We start from the raw sequence: 20,639 nt of genomic DNA on the forward strand, positions 1-20,639 counted from the left end.
GATTCCCTAATTCTCTTCACGGGTCCTGCTCCTCTGACTTTGCTCTTCTGTCCTAGAAAAGCACCTGACCAGGGGCTGTCCACACAGCACCCAAGTCCCGTGGGCCCAGCCAGGGCACCGTAAAGCTCTGGTGGCAGTGAACTTCAGGGCTGGGTTTGGCCTCATAATTAGTCTTGAAGTAACTGCTGGACCCTCAGACCCTCAAGGAAAAGAGGCCTCACTGAGACATCCCTCTCTGTGCCTGACAGGGATCCATCCATCTACCCACCCATCCTTCTGGCTATTTATTCATTTAACAAACGTTTACTGAGCACCTACTGTATGCCAGGCACTTTTCTGAGCTCCAGGAATACAGCAGGGAAGAAGGTGAAAAATGTTCCTTTTCTCATCGAACTTCAATTTTCATTGGGTGGGGTGAGACAGATATAAATAAACAAACCAGCAAAACATCAGGTAGTGATAAGCACTAGGCTGAAAATTAGAAAGAGGTGTCATGATAGGTGACAGGACTGTTCCTTTCGTTCGGATGGTCACTAAGAAGGTGATACTTAAATGGAACAGCGGGGCAAGTCACGGGAAGATAAGGGACTCACATTTCAGGCTGAGGCAGCAGCTGGCATGGAGGCCCTGGGGTGGTGAGAGTTTGGCCTGTTTGAGCACCTGAGAAGGACCAGCGGCAGCTGGCATGTACTGATGGGAGGTAGTGGCATACAAAAGGAGGGTGAGCGCCATCAAGACCATCCTTCAGAGCCAATTCACGGTCAGAGTGAAGGCTTGATTTTCCTAAACACTGGGTCGACATCAAAGTTCACTCAGGTTTTTCCGTAACAAATTATGGAAAAACCCGAATGAATTTTTTGGCCAACCCAATATAATAGGGAGATCTGAGAGGGATTTAAATGCAGTAAAACCAGTAACCCTGACCAACTACCCCCCTGTATAACCACTCCTCTCTCCTTCTCCCCACCAGGCCCACCCCGACTCCCTTGATCTCTAAACTACTTCTCGATTCATCTTGTCTCTCTTTTGATTACAAGTATAGCCTCCAGGTAACACAATTACCAAATGCAGTTCAAACCTTTCATTCTCATCAAAACCAAACAAGGTCAAGTTCATATGAGCTTAAAATGAAAAACATGTTTAGGAAAGAATATTTAAAAAAAAAAATTTCTTCCAACTCTCATTATACCTAAAAGAGATTTTTTTGGAAAGAAGAAGAAAATCACTTCCCTAAGGACACACTAGGATTAAAAGCATTTATAAACTTCTTAGTTTTTATTTTCTGTAAAAATTTCCTCACCCTGCAATTTGAGGGCAGAGCATCCATCTGAATTTGCCCTGGCAGCAGGCCTACCTGTGCTTTTGACCCCCCTGGCCCAGGACCCAGCTGAGTTCTGCTTTCCCTGTCACTGAAGCCTGCTTGGATCTGAGGCCAGGCAAGGCGCAAGGGCTGGCCTCCTGCAGAAGCAAACAGGATGGAGGGTGAAGTGCTGTTTCCTTAGGACCCACGTACAAGCAACAGGCAGGCTCCCTGAGGGATGCGTCAGAGCTAGTAGCCCAGAAGAGTTGTGAGCTGAGAGGATCCAGACCTGGGATTTTTAGGGCCATGCCCCCTTCTTGTTTCTTTAGTCCCTCTCTTCTAAAAAAACATAAATATCTCATACTCGTTTTTGAATGAAACAACAGGTATGTTTTCACATTTCAATCATGAAAAGCAAAAAAGCGTACAATCCTGAATATGCCTGTTCATAATTTCCCATCCCTCTTCCTAGAGATTAGGACACAGCTTTCTGTTTTAGACCTCCAGTGGCTGAGCACTACCTCTGGGCAGTTCCCATCTGCTGACCTGTCAGACCCTGATTCCATCTTCTCAGACTCAGTGAAGTGTTCCTCCTGCTGTGGGGGAGGCCTGGCCCCAATCACAGGGTGAGCAAAACAAACCAACCTCAGACCTCACAGGACCACGGGGTTGTTGAGGGCAAGCAACCCCAAACCGGGGGTTTCCTAGAGTGGCAATCCACAAGGCAGTCTCTGCGCTCACCATGATGGGACAGAAATGGTTTTTACCGAAGGCCATTCACTGTGTGATCCCATCTATGTAAAATGTCCAGAGTAGGCAAATCCATAGAGACAGAAAGTTGATTAGTAGCAGTAGCAGTTTGGGGGAGGGCCACTGGGGAGTGACTGTTAATGGGTACAGAGTTTCTCTGGGGGTTGATGAAAATGTTGTGAAATTTTGGCTGGTAACTGTACCACTCTGTGAATATAATGAAAACAGTTGCACGCTTAAAAAAAAAAAAAGTGGGGGGCCGCTGCCCTCGTCTGCTTTGGGACACAGAAGTGCTGACGGCGGTGCTGGGCGTCCTGGTTCCCACCCTAGATACACGCCCTGCGGTTGCGCTGATCACCGCTGAGGCAGTCACCCTTCCACCGGCCTGGGGGCCTGGGTGGGCCTCAGGGCGGCACTCCTTGCCCGTTGACAGTTCTGCATCTGGGCAGATGCGGAGGAATCAGCCCTGCCTCCTTGGTGAGCCCCGCAAGCTCAGAGTCAGGCTGCTCACTCCTGCCAAGCACATGGTACTTCCTGTTGCTACAGGGGCCTGAACACCCCCCACCTCTGCCAAGCCTCCCTCTCTGGCTTCATACTGGGAAGCACATCTCATGGGCCCTTTGGGACCTGGTTCCCACCTCCTTCTCTGTGTCATCACCAGCTCTGTCATCTTCTCCATCCTCTCCTCTCCTCCTCCATCCGCCCCGTCCCAGCCATACTGAACTATGGCCATGCACTTGCCTGGGGTCACAATGTTCTTTCTTTTTCTCCTAGAATGGCTTTCCTTCTTTTACTAGCTAAGTCCTACCTGTCCTTCAAAATTCAGTTCAGGTATCACCTCCTCCTGGAAGCCTTCTCTGATTCCTCCAGACTGAATGAGCAAACCCTTCTCTGTTCTTTCACCTCTGATCTAGCACTTACCACAGAGTTTGTATCTGTCCACAGCATAGTATTCCCACTAGGTGCATTCTTTGAAGATAAGGACATGCCTCACATTCCTGGATTCCCAATCCCTAGCCCAGGGCTTGTTGTGCCAGGCATGTTCAATAGGTCTGAGCATGCGTGCTCCAACCGACCCAGTGGGCCCAAATCAGTGAGCGCTGGTGATGCTGGTCATTAAGGAGCAGGTGGATTTTGGCCCTGTGTCAGGACTGCCTTGGTCAGCATATCAGCTCCTGATTTAGGTAGGGTTTCACTATGGTAGTGTCCAATCCCAACACTCGGAGTCCCTTGGGATTCTCAGGCATGTGGCTCCTGCCTCCTCAGAAAAGAAAACCAGCAGTGCTCCAGACTTCCTCCTTGCTGTCCCCATCACATGCCCACCCCACTTCCTGCCATTCTGGACTCACTCTAACGCATCCACTGCTGAGACTAAAGTGCTGGAAGTCTCCAGACACTCCTGGTGCGTGCCATGCTAAGTCACTTCAGTCATGTTCGACTCTTTGGAACCCCATGGACTGTAGCCTGCCAGGCTCCTCTGTCCATGCAATTTTCCAGGCAAGACTATTGGAGTGGGTTGCCATTCTCTTCTCCAGAGAATCTTCCTGATGGGGGGATCAAACCCATGTCTCTTATGTCTCCTGCATTGGCAGGTGGGTTCCTTACCACTAGCACCACCTGGGAAGTCCCAGACACTCCTGGACTTACCTATAATCAGGTGACTACAAGCTAGAGAAAAGCAACTCCCAAGGACTGGAAAGGGGAGAGGGGTGGTGAGATTTTTGGCAGAAGGTTGGACAAAGTCACAGCTACATGGTTTCAGGAAAAGGATCAACTTCCAGCCCTTGCGCTACCCACAAGGCCTCCCCACTCTCTCAGCATCCTGCAGCATCTAAAAGACCAGGGGCTCCGAGGTCCCCCTGGGCCCGAGCCCTGCTCACGCTCTCACCTCCCACCTCCAGTGGGCGCTGCTGAGTTAATGGCCTGCACCATGTCAGTGGTGAGGGCATCCAGTAGGCTGGTGATAAATTCCAGTTTCTTCCCTTCTGGACAGCCTGAAAGACAAAGTGAGATCTGAAGGCACGTGCCAGGTAAATGATCAAGTAAAACAGCTTCCTCCACTACCACTGTTTCTTCAACTTCTCCAAGTCCTTCTTGTCCAGCCAAATCCACTTTGGGAATTGTCCACAGCTCAGATGACTCGGTCTCTCGTGTTGCAGGCGGATTCTTTCCCAGCTGAGCCAGGGAAGCCCCAGATGATTCTCATAAACCTCCAGAGTTCCTCTCCCCACAGCCCACAAGGGACCATCAGACCACATGAACAATAAAGCTTTCGGTGTTCTTCCAATCCACAAAATTTTGCTGAGTATTAACTCAGGCACTATGGTATATGTTAGGAATATACTAGACAGGGCTCTTCTCCTCATAAAGTCCATAGTCTACTGGGAAACTCAAGTGTTACAGTGAGACCAGGCTCCTCCAGAGGCAAGGACCAGCTGCCAAAAGGGCACTAGGAATGCAGAGAAATCCAAGGTCAAAGTTGACTCAATGGACCTACCAGTTTATCTATCCAAGAACCTCTTCCTTTTTTTTTACATCTCTCCTCAGCCAGCTTAGATTATAATGATCAACCCTCCCTTAGAAGTACTCTCAAATCCTTTGTTTATTCCTCATGGTGGGACTCCCGCAAAACCCCAACATGGATGAACCTTCGCACAGATATGCCTTCTCCAAATCCACACCCCCAGAGCTGAATGTTGCTGGTATAAACACCACCACACCACTGGAGAGATGGTTTTCCTGTAAATTCATGACTACCAGCCCCAAACAGGCCCTCAACACTACCTACAATTCTCCTCTCTGCAACAACTACTTCATTCTCTTCTCTCTGCAGTTCCCCCGGGTGTCTGGTTAAATGCTACTTTCTCAGTGAAGCCACAGATTTCTTCCTGCCCTTCTCCCAGCACCTCACTCTTTCCCTTTAGAGTACCTGTCACCATCTTCTTCATGTGTGTGTATTCCTTTATTTGTATACTCTGTCTCCCATACTACACAAGCTTCACTTCCGTTTTGATTACTAGACATACTCAGCGCCTGGCACACAGCGAAATCTCGATTCACATTTGTGGAAGGGATGGCTAGACAGAGGGACACTGGTCTCTATGACTCTGTTCTCATGACAGAGTGATTTCTACAAACCTCACTTGGGAACCCCCGGACTTTCAAGAGCCTCTGTTTTCAGTTCTCCTTTGGAGTCCTGATGGGAACAGTGGGAGCTCCCACCAGCACTGACCTGATTAAAACAACAGTGTTTCGAGCCATCAATATTTAGTAATCGTATTGTAACTCACTGGCAGAGAACACGGTAAATAAGAGAGACCCAGCCCAGCAGCCCTTCAGAGGCCCTGGCCCCTGCCTATGCCTCTTGTGCCATACTCCAGGGACAGTTCTGGGCCACCAGGGGTCATTGCAAAGGCACTCTACAGGGTTGGCAACGGACACTACCACGCCCTGCAGGGCAGCCTATCCCTGAGAGTTAGTTTCTCTTCGCAGCCCTGGGGAAAAGGGTCCACAGCCCCCAGATCACTGTCCCAATCACCCTGCTGCTGCTGCTGCTAAGTTGCATCAGTTGTGTCCGACTGTGCGACCCCACAGACAGCAGCCCACCAGGCTCCTCTGTCCCTGGGATTCTCCAGGCAAGAATACTGGAGTGGGTTGCCATAACCTCCTCCAGGGGATCTTCTCAACCCAGAGGACTGAACCCACATTTTTTAATGTTCTTTACTATCAGCGCCACCTGGGAAGCCCTTTAAGCCAAAGACTACATTTTAAAGACTTTTTATCTTTAAAGAAGAGCAAGGAGGAGAAACCGTGTGTTCAAGAGTTCAGGACTAATTAGGGACAAATACCAGGCTGGATGCCAACCCTGTGGCTCCTGCCATGCCCCTGCCCACTGTCCGTCCCTGCCCCAGCTTACAGATGAGGAAACAGACCCAGAGGCGGGCGCCGCTTCTGCACAATGAGGGGGTGGTGGGACAGGAAAGGGTGAAGATGTCAGCAAGAGGCAGTGTCATCTCCTACCTGGCAGCTCCCTGTCCTTGAAGGGGTCCTCCACCTCCGCACTCTTAGCCCTGGCATCACTCTCACAACTGGGCATCACGTAGCTGAGAAGAGAGAGAGGCAAGGGGGTAAGGAGAGGCTGGAACCTGAGTCAACCTCAGCCCCGACTACCAGCAATGGTCTGTGTGATCTCTAAGCCTACAGCACCCAGAGCTGGTGGCAAAATATCTCCCACACTGTCCACTAGCTACAGGGCAATCCCAGCATCAGCGTCTCTACAGAGACACATTCAGGCATGTTGCCACATCGTCTCAGCTACTCAAGTAGAGTAGTATCCCTTTATGTCTGCACACAGGATCTTTTTGACCCATAGCACCTAGTGACTCAGGCAAGGCAATAACCTGCCTGAGTGAACTGAGGTTCAGAGAGATTACCTCCTCTCCCCAAGGCCACCCAGCTAGAAAAGGCCAGTCCTGTGACCAGAACCCAAGATCCAGGTCTTTCTACCAGAACCTCATCCGCCCACGAGCAAAGATGCTGCTCCCCGAGGGTCTCGATTCCCACCCGGCCAGGACAATAAATCCGGGAGATGTGCAGCGCCAGCCTAACAGGAAGCCGGTTCTCCTGCCCCGGGGCCCATCTGAGGGGCAGGACGGGCTCCGGAGGCTTACCGCGTGGAGGTCCCCGGCAGCGGACGCCCGGTGTCCACCAGCACACACCAGCAGTAGCCAGTGGACTGGTGGCACTGCACTGGTTTATAGAGTCCCCCAGGGGCGCACTCGGGGATCACAATGCCCTCGCGGGGGTTCTGCCGGGCCTCTTCCAGGGCACTCTGTCTCTCCTGGTCACACGAGTGAACTTTCTCTGCAAGTAAAGACACAGCCCGTGGTGACTTCCCACTCCTATGCTTTCCCTGCCAGGACCCGGCCTGGCCCCCAGGAACTGATGATGGCTGAGTGGTGAATCACCAAGGGGAGCCAGGTCCCCCACGCCAGCCCTGAGTGAGGAGCTGGAGGCGCAGAGCACTTCACTCTGACCCTCGCATGGCCAGGCTGCAGTAGCATTCATGTCAGTAGGCTCCAGCAGCTGCAAGGCAGCCAGGGAGGCAGGGCTTCTCTTCATCAGAGCTGCGGTTGGCCTCGGAGTGGAATCTCCTGACTGTTTTCAGAACAGTCCCTGCTCGTGTCTCCTAGCTCCAGCCCTGCGAGCTGACAGCTGAGGCAGGAATACCCGTGTATGTGGACATTCTCCCGAACCCAGAGCCAGTAGGACAGGGCCACAGTCACCATCCTCAGGGTGGGAAGATGCTCTGATGCCCGGCCCCCTAGAGGAGCAGGAAGAAGGCCCAAACCCACTCCTTCCAGGGCTCCACCAGAGCCGGACAAAGCAGGCTGCATGGAGCTGAGCTGATTACACAACCCTGCTTCCATTACACAACACACCTTCCCACAGGAAGGTGTCTGCACTCAGCGGCCTCAGAAACCATGCCAGCATGTCTGAACAGCCAAACCTAGTTTTCCCAGAGTCAAGCCCAGCTTGAGGCACTACATGGTGCCCTGTGCACCAGGGGCTTTAGAAGCCCACGGCCCCTGACCAGTCAACCGGCCCGACTTCCCTTTCTTGTTTTTTGTTGATACTACGTGGGTTTTATTGGTTTGCTTCTTAGTTATTAAAAATAAATAGCACTGGGTTTCTTTTCTCATTATAAAGAAATATTTGAAGAATCTCTTACCCCACCAAAGTTAAGTTCCACCTACCCTGGATCTTTTCTTTTGCATGTACACACATGCAAATACATATGCCCACGCTTACGAGGTTTTTTTTTTTTTAAACAATAAAAGGGACCATATCATAAACTCGTACCACTGTTTTTGATCTACTTATTTCTCTTTTTATTCATTTACTTTATCATCACTTTATTTGTCTCGTGAACAGTATTCCACAACTTTCCTCCTGAAGAATGTGACAGGAATCACCTTGGATATCCCGTGACTTTTTCACAGTGTGTTACAAAAATCCACTCGGAGAGCTAGGAAGTTGGCATCAGCAATGTGGAGATTCATCCTGCTCACTGAACAAATGGATGAAAGTAGCAGAAGCTCAACTCTGATGGAGCCAAACCCTTTGAAATAATGGCCGTGTTAATGATACACACGAACCGTACAGATGTCAAAGCAGACTGTAGGTGTTCAGAGATGCAATGCTGTCTTAGCGGAAAGTCAGATGATGGGGAAATGATTTCTGGTCTCCTAAGAAAATAGGCTGAAAAATTCTCATTGCAGGGTGAGGGAGTATTTCCTTAAGGGCATAAAAATATCAGAAGGTGTATATATAGCATATTTGCTATTAAAATATAATTCTGATATGGAAAATGAAAAAAAAAAGGAATTACTGTTTTCATAATGCAAACATAGCAAAATTGAACAGAATCTCCTTGGCTAGATGAACAGTTTAGAACAGTTGACAGACAATAGACTTATGATTCTAAACCCAGTTATAACTACCACCAGAACTGCCCCTAGAGGCAGTTCAGGGAAGAGACATGAACTGTTGGAGAGAGGGGGCCTTTGGGGAGACCTAGCCTGAAGACCCAGAATTTTGAATAGGGCCCCTGGCTAGGATGGAGCCTGGCACCTTCCAGAGGATTACACAAGAGTGTTTCAATAGCTCTCCCAACCCCAAGTGGGTAACTTTATTTTCCTACCTCGTATTTCATGCCACAAAAAAAAAAAGTGACAGATGAGCAAAACCAAAAGAAAACAGCTTTTTACTGGCCCTGCGTTCATGTAACAACCTCTGACAGAGACTTTAAATTATAAGATCCTCCAGGCCAACATTCTAAAGCCATAAATCAGATGGAAGGCGAGATGTGAACAGAGGTGGAGAAAGATTCCCTGGGGACAGAGCAAATGATGGGCCTGACTTCACACCATCGGGGATCCTGAGACTGCAGGGATGTGGAGAGGAGCCAGCGGAGGAGAGGTGGGAACCCGTAGTCTGGGGGCTGTCGACAGATTTCTGGACGTCCTTGAAGGCTGTTCTGAGATGTTTGCAGCCCGCTTCCATAGAGGCTGCATGGAGTTCCATGGAGAATAAAACCATACAAATGATGACGCGCGCTAATTTGGAAAAACTAGGGGGCTAGCAGTGGAATTTGAGAAAAGACTAAACGCAGGGTTTATTACTTTATTACTTTTTTTCTCTGTTTGCTTGCTTGCTTATTACTTTATGATGATCTCTGCAAGTCCAAGTGCTTCTCTAAGAAAGAGGCAGGAAAGGCTTATAATCATAGTACTAACCGTTTGCAAAGAAAACACGGAGAGTTTGTCTTCCAACAGAGAGAAAATCTCCCCTAAAATCCTCTTTATACTAATAATAGTCAAAGCAAATATTCACTGAGAAGCATGTGCCAGGCAGTAGAATAAGGACTTCACTTGCCTAATCTCTTTGTCCCTGTGAAGTAGGTACTGCTATTATGCCCATTTTATTTTTTAAAAAATATGCATTTATTTATTTATTTAGCTGTGTTGGGTCTTAGTTGTGGCGCATGGGCTGTGATGCATGGGCTTAGTTGCCCTGTGGCATCTTAGTTCCTTGACCAGGGATCTAACCCACGTCCACTACATTGGAAGACAGATTCTCAACCACTGGAACACCAAAGTCCCTTTGCCACTTTATAGACCAGGAGACATTCACAAATTTTCCCAAGTTTACTCAGCCAGGCAAGAGGAAAGCGGGGGCTCGGGTCAAGGGCTCTGACAATCAAGCCTGTCTTGCTGAACTCTAGACAGAGGCTGTTGCCTCTAATCATTTGCTTTTAGGGGAAAGTACATTTATTTTTATGGTGTGAAGATTTTCCAGCCAATCCATTTGCAGACTGCCACAAACCTAGTGCATTCAAAAGTAAATGTGTAAAAACCCATACTTACCCTTTTGACACAGCACTGCTTCTTCTGAACCAACAATTTTTCTCCGCTAGAGCACACTCCGGACTTCATACCCTCATATTTTTCCCTCTTTACCTCTGAACCAGAACACCTAAAGCCAGATTTGTAACTCACCCACCACTGACAGACAGTAACATGAATAATAATAGCTAACTGCTCTCAGAGTGTTTACTACGTGCCCAGGTCAGTACTGGGCACTTTTGTTAACTCAAACTCAACACGAGCCTCTATGACAAGCGATACTATTATCCTCACTGAGAAGACTGGCTGTGTGATTTCCCCAGGATCAATAATGAGGAAGTGGCAGAGCCTGCATTCTGGCCCAAACAGTCTGTTCCCAGGCCATGGCCTTCATCTCTCTTAAATATCAGCTCTCACTGCCATAGGCTAATCTGATTTTTATTCTAACATGTTTATCTTTTACTTGGTATTGTAGACAGTTACAAGATGGTACCAGTGGATTGCACCTCCCTGTATTCATGCCATTGGATAGACCCTCCGTGCTGACTCTGATTTGCTTTGACCAGTGGAAAGGACAGGGGTGACAGTATACAGTTTCCAGACCTAGGCCTGAAGACTCCTTACAATTTCCACTTGCCCTTTCTTGCAGTCCACCCTGAGACCACTCCATAAGGAAGGCAGTCCATCCTCCTGGAGGATGAAAGGCCACATGGAAGAAAACCAAAGGGGTCCAACCCACAGCCAGCACCACCCACCAGGTGTGAGGGTGAGGTCATCCTGGACATCCCAGCCCAGGTGACCCTCCAGTTGGACAAGTCCAGGAGTAAGTGAAGCCACAATCCATCAAGGAACCACCACTAACACTGTAGAAAGAATAAATTATTTTTGCTGTAAGCCTTTACATTTCTGGGTGGTCTGTTACCCAGCACTAGATAACTGAAACACTTAGACTTGCTCAACTCTTTATCAAATTGTGTGTGTGCACGTGCTCAGTCACTCAGCCATGTCTGACTCTTTGGGACCCCATGGACTATGGCCCGCCAGGCTCCTCTGTCCACGGGATTCTCCAGGCAAGAATACTGGAGTGGGTTGCCATGCCTTCCTCCAGGGGATCTTCCTGACCCAAGGGTCAAACCTGAGTCTCTTGCATCTCCTCTATTGGCAGGCAGATTCTCTACCACTGTGCCACCTCGGAATCCCCTTTACCAAATTATCCCATAAGTATTATATACCCCACAAGTATTGCAGCCCTCTCGGACCCTTCAACCAATCAATCAATCAATTATCCCTTTAGTGCTTCTCCAGAGGTCATGCAAGCACTGATCAGTACATAAGGAGAGGCATAAGCTTATTCTGCATCTGAAGACCAAGAAGACAGCTCCACCCTCAGGGCCACTGCTACCCTCTGCCCTTCTCAGTCACTCCCAAACAAATCTTAAAATTGACAACTGTGAAGAAGTCACCTTCCAGAATGCAAGCCAGGGGACCTACTTCAAGGGTCTGGCCACTGGTTCAGAAACGAAGCTCCTCAGAAGTTGACACTCACTATTCTGAAACATTCAATCTCTGCTCAGGGAAGTTCAGGGAAAGATGAGAAGATTCGAAGGTCTGGCCTGATAACTCTGAGAATGGGCTGGGACCATCTGTAAACACTGGGAAGACATAAACATCGGGGGAGAAGGAACAGGCAGGGCTTGTTCAGGGCGACTCGGGAATACCTAACCACACATTCTTGCACTCAGGCACACTCAGCCCTTCTAATCCCATTCTGAGACAGTGCAGACAACAAGTGAAAGCCGATTCACTCCCCACCTGGCAATGGGTCGTTCCACTCTCACTCACAAACCTCCGGCTGCCTGAGAGAAGAAACACAACAGAGGAGTAGCCCGTGGAAGGAATGAAAATGTGGTCCAACTCTTGCCTCCGGAAAGCACACAGCCCTCCCCACCAATCACATAGCAGCGGAGCAAAGCAGGACTGCGCCTGGGTGGGAGTGGGCAGGGAGAGGGGCCGGGGAGAGAGAGACCAGGCTGAACCAGACAGACAAGCCCTGTCTGCAGGCCCAGGGTGCAGATTCTCGGGTGTCCAGCCAAGACAGGAGGAGTGTGGAGAACAGCCCTGTCTGCTACAGCCAGTCCCTGCCTCCGCGCCTCTCAATGACCCATGGTAATTAGGAGCAATGGAGAGCGTGAACAATTTCAACCCTCAGCTAACCCTCCATCTCGATTTTAGCCCACAGTTTATCCTTTGTTTCTGGGAACATTTTCTTCTTTATCATCTGTTTCTTTTCTCTTCTTTACTTAAAAAAAAAAGTGTCCAACAAACATAAACATGAAAAGATTCAAGTTTCAGGTCCTTGGACTGGTCTTTCTCTCTGGCTGCTGCATTCCAGAGAAGCTGCTGAAGGAAGGAACAGACAGAAAAGCTGGGAGGCTGGGTAACCAAATGCCCGAGTGAGCAGGTATTGATGAGCCAGGCATATCTTGAACTGTTTGGAGAAAGAGCCAGGGAACCATATAGTGATGGAGACCCAGAGGGAGATGGGAGGAGAGAAGAGGCAGCACTCAGAGAACGTCAGTAGTGGCGGGGGTTCTCCAGAGAAACTGAACCAATAGGAAAACAAACAAACAAAAATATATATATATATATGGATATGGCTATATATGTGGAGAGAGAGAGATTTATTTCAAAGATCTGGTTCCAAGCTGACAAGCTAGAAATTCAGGTAAGAGTGATGGGGCAGTCTCTAGTCCAAAATCAATAGGTCAGGCCAGCAGGCTGGAAATTCAGGCAGGATTTCTATGTCACAGTCTGGAGGCAGCATGCCTTCTTTTCCAGGAAATCTCAAGTTTCACTCTTAATGCCTTCAACTGATTGGATGAGGCCCACCCACACCACAGAAGGCCATCTGCTTTGCTTCAACTCAATTGATTATAAAAGTTAATCATGTCTAAAATAATACCTCTGCAGCAACATCCAAACTACTGTTTGACCAAACTGATTACTGTGGCCTAGTCAAGTTGGCCCCTAAAATTAGTCATCACTGGGTCCCTATGAAAAATGAGACCAAGAAAAAAGCCCAATCTTCTAGAAAATCATACACAGAAAAGCTGAGAAGAGTCATAGGTCTCAGAAACATGTAGCAGGAAAGGTGCCTCAGTGAATAATGCCATCTCCCCAGAGAAAGAACCAGAAGCTCTCCTCCGAGGGCAGGATCAGCTGGGAGTTAAAGGCAGCTTTTCAGGTTGCCTTGACCAAGCACCACCTATACTGCAGACAGGGGAGTGGGGCGGGGACAGGGCTGACGACAGCGTCCTGAGAGAGATCAGTGCTTCTGGGGTCTCAGATCTAATGTGGGATCCAGGGTAACACAGGAGATTGGGGCTCACGGAGAGGATGCAGAGGGGGTCGAGGGACTTCCTGGCCCCTGGGACTGGATGTGTGCTGGCACCATGGCAGCCTCAGGAAGAGGTCAGAAAAGTTGCATAAGATGTAGCAAGAAGAACAAACTAGCCACGAGATCCTAACCTGCCCTCATTCCAGGCCTCCTCCATCCCCAGAGGTTTCCCTGGGGCGGGGGGGGGGCCCACCTAGAGCAAGGCCTCCCTCCGCTCCCCTCCTGGACTCCTCCCCCTGGGCACCGGGACTTAACAAGACTGCAAGCTCCTAAGGGCGAGGGCCCTGTCGCAGCCTTCCTGACCCTTCCCCACATCCACCCCTGAGCCCCGTACCTCACTCATAGGAGAACCATGGAGACCTGGGTGTAAAGGATGCTCAGAGTATACAGCCCAAGAACACTGCTATTGTTTGTATCCTTGCCGTGCCATCCCCAGCTGCAGGATTCTGTGTTAGCCTGACACTTCAGAGATGGGCCCCCACCGCTGAGTCACTGCCAAGTTTGGGGGTGGGGGGAGGTGGGGAGTGATGAGACCACAGAGTCTAGAAAAAGGAAATCTGTCCCTTTGACTCATCCTAGGAAATGCCACACTCAACCCTCAGACCATCTAGCACTAGATTTTCTTAAGGGAAAAATCAATACATGGTACCCGCCTGAAAAACAGGAGCAGTGTATCTATGTTGTAAAAGGAATTGTCCCACTGGGCCAAGAATATCAAGGAAAACAGTAGTGTTGTGTCGTCTACAATTACCCTGAAACCCCTTCAAATACCTCACACCCACCTAGCCTCTTATCAAAAATGAATGAAATGCTGAAGGATAACACAAAATAACAAGCTGTGTGTTAAAAAAAAAAAGAAACCTTTCCTGAAATTCCAGCACATGAAATTCAGAGGCGTAAGAAATTGCGTGGCTCCTGCCTCAGGAGTCTCTGGGTTGGCACGAGTGCCATGTGCTCTGGGGACTTTCACAGAGAATTTGGCCGATGAAGAAACTGCAGGAACAAAAGGAGGGACTGGAGGGACCAGGCTTGAAGGCACTGACTTCCTGTTTCCGAAGAGCCGGCCCTGTGACTGGACATACGGTCTCCAGGGAGGAGATGCTGCAGGATGTATGATCTTGAACAGTTCGCAGGACACCACTGAGCAGCCCTTTCTATTTATTTGGCCACACGTGGTTCGGCACCTGTGACCACTTTTCTGTCCTCCTGTCATGCCCAGCACTGAGCTGTCACTTGGCCATCATCAATCCCCTAGTCTCAGAGTCATCCAGGGACTCCAAGAACCCCCTGAAGAGGAGGGGAACCCACAGAACCATTCCTCAGAGCTCCCTCTGGAACAGACAGTGGCCAAGAAAAGGAGGGGTCTTGCCAGGGCAGGGAAGAAGCAGACCCCCTGACAAACAGAACAAAGTCAATCCTTGAAACTGTGCGCAGGTGTGTCTCAAGCAGGGGTAGACGTAGAGAGAACAGACACAGAATACGCACAAATGTCAGATGGTCACCTCTACCATGGGAGTAGGTTTCTTCAAATGACCCTTGAATCTAAGGGACGACAGAGGATTAGATGGTTGGATGGCATCACTGACTCAACGAACATGAATCTGAGCAAACTCTGGGAGATAGTGAAGGACAGGGAAGCCTGGCGTGCTGCAGTCCACAGGGTCGCAAAGAGTCAGACACAACTTAGAGACTGAATAACAACACAGAGGCCTTGACATGAGAGCTGTTGATGGGCTTGGAGCCCTGGGCAAGGCCCTTATTAGTCTGGGCTCCTTTTTCTCATTTAAAACGAAGCAGTGGTGGACTTCCCTGATGGTCCAGTGGTTAAGAATCCAACTGCTAATGCAGGGAACTTGGGCTTGATCCCTGGTCTGGGAACATTCCATATGTCATGGAGTAACGTGATTTCTAGCAAGACAGAAGAAGCCAATTACAAGCCTGTGTGCTACCACTACTGAATCCAGGCACCCAGAGCCTGAGCTCTGCAACATGAGAAGCCACCACGATGGGAAGCCCGTGTGCTGCAACAAAGAGTAGCTCCCACTCGTTGCAACTAGAAAAAACCTGCAGCAATGAAGACCCAAAGCAGCCAAAAATAAACAAATCATATGAAGACTCTTGAGAGTCCCTTGGACTGCAAGGAGATCAAACGAGTCAATCCTGAAGGAAATCAACCCTGCATATTCATGGAAGGACTGGTGCTGAAGCTGAAGCTCCATTACTTTGGCCACCTGATTTGAAGAGTAGACTCGGTGGAAAAGACCCTGTTGCTGGGAAGGATCAAGGGCAGGAGGAGAAGGGGACGACAGAGGATGAGATGGATGGATGGCATCACCGACTCAATGGACATGAGTCTGAGCAAATTCTGGGAGATGGTGAAGGACAGGGAGGCTTGGTGGGCTGCAGTCCATGGGGTCGCAAAGGGTCTGACACAACTGAGCAACTGAACAACAACAATACATTTCTTTAAAAAGGAAAATTCAGCAGGGGTACCAGAGGTAACCACTGCCATAGCCCACCATCTTACAACCAGGCCAGAGCTTCCCCATGGCTCAGGGCCTGATCCAGCTCAATCTCCCCCATCCCAGAAGAGCCCTAGAACCAGGAAGCAGCTGAGTAAGGGGCAAGGCTGCTGTTTGCCCCCATGCCTCGCTCCCCCAACCCCCACTCCCGCCATGGCCATACTGTGTCCAACTGCCTGCGGCTTAGAACCCACCCCCGCCAAAGAAAACTAACAACGCCCGCCTCGTGTCCCCAACACACCCACTCACAGGCGTGTGTGCAGAGGCTCTGTAAATAGGGCCCGGTGCTCGGATGCAGTGCGGTGGGTCAGGAGGCGTAAGGGAAAATTACAAACCAACCAGCCTGTCTAAATAATTTCTCTCCGGGGCACCTAAAATGGCCATGCACGGTTCACTGTTGTCTGAAGTCGTACCCTCTGTCTTCCCACACAGACAGCAACTGAGAACTGGAGGAAAACAAGATCTAAATTCTACAGAAGCTACTTCTTCTAGTAGCTTCTGGGATGGACTGTCCCAATATAGCATATAGGCACTTTTTTTAAACTTTTTCCCCAAAGCATCACTGACTCACAGCCACTCGAATTTTAGAAAAGGCACCATCTCTATTGACTCATGCACTCAGCGAGCTCATATGACCCTTCCACCAAAAAGAATATGAAACTCTGCACAGTGGTTTTGCAATGACAAGTACTAAGAAGTGGGAAGCTGGCATCTTTGTAGTTTTTCATACTAACTTCACTGACCTTGACCTGACAAGCTCTTCCTTTAAGGACAAGAGCTAGCAAATAAAAATTCAGGTGAGAAGAAAGGAGAGGTCATAGAAGGGGGAGATGGAAGAGAGATCTTCTTTAATTTGTCAAATAAAGTATCATAACTTCACTCTTCTCCTCCAAACAATAACGCTGCACATATGAGTGTGCTCATAAACTATATACCCTGTCTACTTCCAAAGTCTTCTTACAAATAAACACAGAATGAGGCTGCTCAGACCAAAGCAGAGATGGCAGCTGACTTCTAACAAGTTGGAAGAAGTCAATTACAATTATCTCAGCAGGGACTTCGATTAGGTTTCTTTTTTTTTTTTTTCCAGCAGCAGAGGCCAAAAGTAGAACATTAGCATGTGGTGGGTTTGCTCTTAATACCACAAGCATACAAACTCAATAAAATCTTTGCTAGTGGAGCAAGTTCCAGACCCCTCCCAGTCACACTGCACCTCTATGTTCCAAACAGACAACATGGGGTAAAGGAGCAAAGTGACCGGGAGAACTAATCTTAAAGCAAGATTTAAATGGACTGTGAGGCTAGGCTCTCTGGGGCCTCCAAATGTGTTTCAGATCCTCTTAGCAAAGGGAGAACTTGAGAAAGGCCTTTGTTGTCAAAGAGAAAGTCATAAGAATGACCACCCATCCCCACCCCTGGCTCTTATTCTACTGGCCATGATGGACCAAGACACCTGCAGAAGATACATGGGCAGACATCCAGAAGGCCAGTGATAGAAATAAACGTCAAGGATTTGTTTTTATATAGGTATTTTAAATGCACACCGGCCCGGCCCCATCCGTGGCTGCTAACGTTAGTGGATTACTCATTCTTCCTTCCAATCACGTCATGTGCGAGTCTCCAGGTGGCTGTGGGGTATTTGCTTACAACGGCTACCGCTGGTTTCCCTGAAAACTGTTTATTTTTCCAGGCCTCAGGTCATTACGTCAACCCGCGGTTTCTGGGCAGGCCAAGAGCGCTGGTTTAGGGGGTGGGGGATCCAGCCAGGAGGTGCTATTGCCTCTGTGACCCCAGGTCCCAGTTCTAGGAGCAGCCACCCCGGCGGGAACTTCCAGGTAAGGGAAGAGTATCCAAAAGGTGACCAAGGGGCCCAAAGTAGGCCTAGGAGAGCACTGTTCTGACCCTGGCAGGTCAGGACAGGATGCTGAAAACAGCTTACTTGTGACTCGGATGGTGACTGAGGCAAACACTGCCATAATCAAGGAGGGCGGGGGTCACGGTCACAACAGACGTATAAGAAATTCATTTCTGCCTTGTGTCCCCGCTGGTGGCTTGTCTCCCGGGAGCAGAGTTACCAGCAGCTGTTGCATTTGCAGATGGACCGAAGGAAGGTCTGCCAGGCAAGCAGGTGAGGAAGGAAAGACATAGTCCATTTGAACTGAACCCACAGGGCCAGGTGCTAGGGCCCCATGAAGTCAGATCAGATGATGACGTTAACTAGAAAAGATGGAGATAAAGGAAAGAAAGAGATGGGAGAGGGAGGAAAGAAGTCGTATGACCTCACAGGTGGCCACCGGTGGGTACCAGGCCAGGAAAGAGGGAAAGGGCTGTAGTACATGCCTTCAGGGCATCGTCTGCATGAACAGAAGAGTGAAGGCTCACACAACCACGTTTCCTGAGAGATAATATTTTCCCAGAGGAGAAAGCACAGAATTTTGTCACACAGAAAAAGAGAGAGGGAAAAAAAGACTTTTATAAATCACATGCTATAGGAACGTGTTCGCATGTAGCAAAATTAGAAGCAGTTAAGATATGGATGAAGGATGAGATGAAGCCTAGTTTTTGTCATTTCTTGGATCTCTGTACTCTCTTCTTTAACATGTAAGTGATTACACTTTTTTTTTTAATCTAGTTATAATAAGAAATGCTTTGGTCACTAGCCCCTGGTACCAAAACCTCAGCAAGAGTCTGTTTTCTTATAAAAGCAGTCTCTGGCCAACACGTGTATAGGAGAAGATGCTCGCTGTCAAGTTCTAGGATGTTCGCCACTTAGGTACATTGTCTGCCTGGTTGCAAGAAGAACTCCTGGTACAAAGGAGGCAAGAATCAAACGGAAGTTCAACAGGCAAACTTGCTGCTGTGGACCCTGCCACGTATTCAGAGGGTGACCCTGACCATGATAAGCCTATGACAAAGCCTTAAAAACAGGGACCAAAACCTTCAGGAGGAGGGAAGGAGACAGGATAAGTCTGTAGGCATAAGTGTCATGTTGTTGCAAAACTTCAGCTGCCCGGTGGAACTTTTCCAACGTCAACAGTCCCCAGGCCAGAAACCAAACCTGGCGTCACAGGGTCTGAGCGTGAAAGAAGGATGTTTGGGGTGTAAAAGAAACTGGGATGGCCTTTTTGCCTCTGGGAAAGAGAGAGCTGAGGAGGAGAGTGCTCACTCAGTCGGCTCACAGAGTCCCACTCCAACCTCCCCAGGGGTGTGGGTGGAAGCTCTCTGGACTCAGAATCTTTCATCAAACTCTAATGGGAAAGTGTCCCAGGGGCCCCACGCAGAAGCTGCTGTCCACTCCAGAGCCCAGACCCAGACAGGTTATCATTCAAGTCTATGTGACTTCTCATCAAAACAAGTGAAATCATGTGAAACGTGGCTAACACAATACATTAAGGTAGTCCACTGAGGTTTTTTCCAATAATTTATGTGCTCCTATAGTGTGCCAGGCATTTTAGATATGCTGAATTCTCAGAAAAATGCTGCAAGGCATTAATGACTTTATCTAATAAACAAGGAAATCAAGGTTCAGGGTAGTTAATTATTAACTTTCTCAAGGTCACCCAGCCTCTCAGTAGGAAGCAAGTATCAGAAACCAGTTCTACTGTTGTTGTTCAGTCGCTCCATGGTGTCCGACTCTGCGACCCTATGGACTGCAGCACACCAGGCTTCCCTGTCCATCACCATCTTCTGGAGCTTGCTCAAGTTCATATCCATTGAGTTGGTGATGCTATCCAACCATCTCGTCCTCTGTTGTTCCCTTCTCCTCTTGTCTTCAATCTTTCCCAGCATCTTTGCATCAGGTAGACAAAGGATTGGAGCTTCAGCCCCAGCAACAGTCCTTCCAATGAACACCCAGGACTGATGTCCTTTGGGATGGACTGGTTGGATCTCCTTGCAGTCCAAGGGACTCTCAAGGGTCTTCTTCAACACCACAGTTCAAAAGCATCAATTCTTCAGCACTCAGCCTTCTTTAGGGCCCAACTCTCACATCCACAGAATTGCCTGATACCAAAGACCATGCTCATGCCATTACATGGTTGAGCTCTTCTGTATACAAAAGATTCCCTACCCTCCCACCTATGAAGGCCAAGCCTCAGGATGCTTTCTGGGCAACCCACTTGTGAGAGCATGCACAGGAAAGGATGTTAAAGCTCCCATGAGAGGGGAAAGTGCTATGTGAGCCACCTAAAGAGTTTTACGCTAATGCAGGCTTCCCGGGGCACATCAGGAAACATCTCGGGAGACACAGCCCCTACTTCTAAGAAAGAGACCACAAAATGTAAGAAAGACACACTTCTATTCACAATCCCACCCAAATGCTTCTACTTCAATCTTATATGGGCTTCCCTAGTGGCTCAGTGGTAAAGAATCCGCCTGCCAATGCAGCAGACATAGGTTCAAGCCCTGGGTTGGGGAGATCCCCTGGAGGAGGAAATGGCAACCCACTCCAGTATTCTTGCCTGGGAAATCTCATGGACAGAGGAGCCTGGTGGGTGACAGTCCATGGAGCCACAAAGAGTTGGACACCACTTAGCGACTAAGCCACAACAATGCAACAATCATATACCAGCGGCCAGCACACTTTTTTTATGTAAAGGATCAGATCATATTTTAGGTTTTGTAGGCCAAATGGTCTCTGACACAACTCTTCAACTTAACAGTTACAGCATGGAAACAGCCATAGATGATGGTACATAAATAAATGGACATGGCTGTGTTCCAATAAAACTTTATTTGCAAAATCAGTTAAGAGGCCTTTTGCC

General features: G+C 48.8%; 1 protein-coding gene across 4 annotated transcripts in view; it reads right to left on the minus strand.

The window, feature by feature from the left end:
- The window catches only part of SMOC1 (SPARC related modular calcium binding 1), a 141,382-nt gene that overhangs the window by 12,793 nt on the left and 107,950 nt on the right, over positions 1-20,639 (minus strand). For all 4 annotated transcript variants that reach the window (XM_043921054.1, XM_043921053.1, XM_043921052.1 and 1 more), the window contains exons 8-10: positions 6,721-6,913; positions 6,071-6,153; positions 3,939-4,044 (exon numbers count right to left, since the gene is read on the minus strand). In XM_043921054.1, coding sequence (XP_043776989.1) covers positions 3,939-4,044; positions 6,071-6,153; positions 6,721-6,913 — 382 coding nt within the window. The remainder of the gene's footprint in view (positions 1-3,938; positions 4,045-6,070; positions 6,154-6,720; positions 6,914-20,639) is intronic.

The sequence above is a fragment of the Cervus elaphus genome, chromosome 12 (genome assembly GCF_910594005.1).
Source record: "Cervus elaphus chromosome 12, mCerEla1.1, whole genome shotgun sequence".
In the NCBI taxonomy this organism is placed as follows: domain Eukaryota; kingdom Metazoa; phylum Chordata; class Mammalia; order Artiodactyla; family Cervidae; genus Cervus; species Cervus elaphus.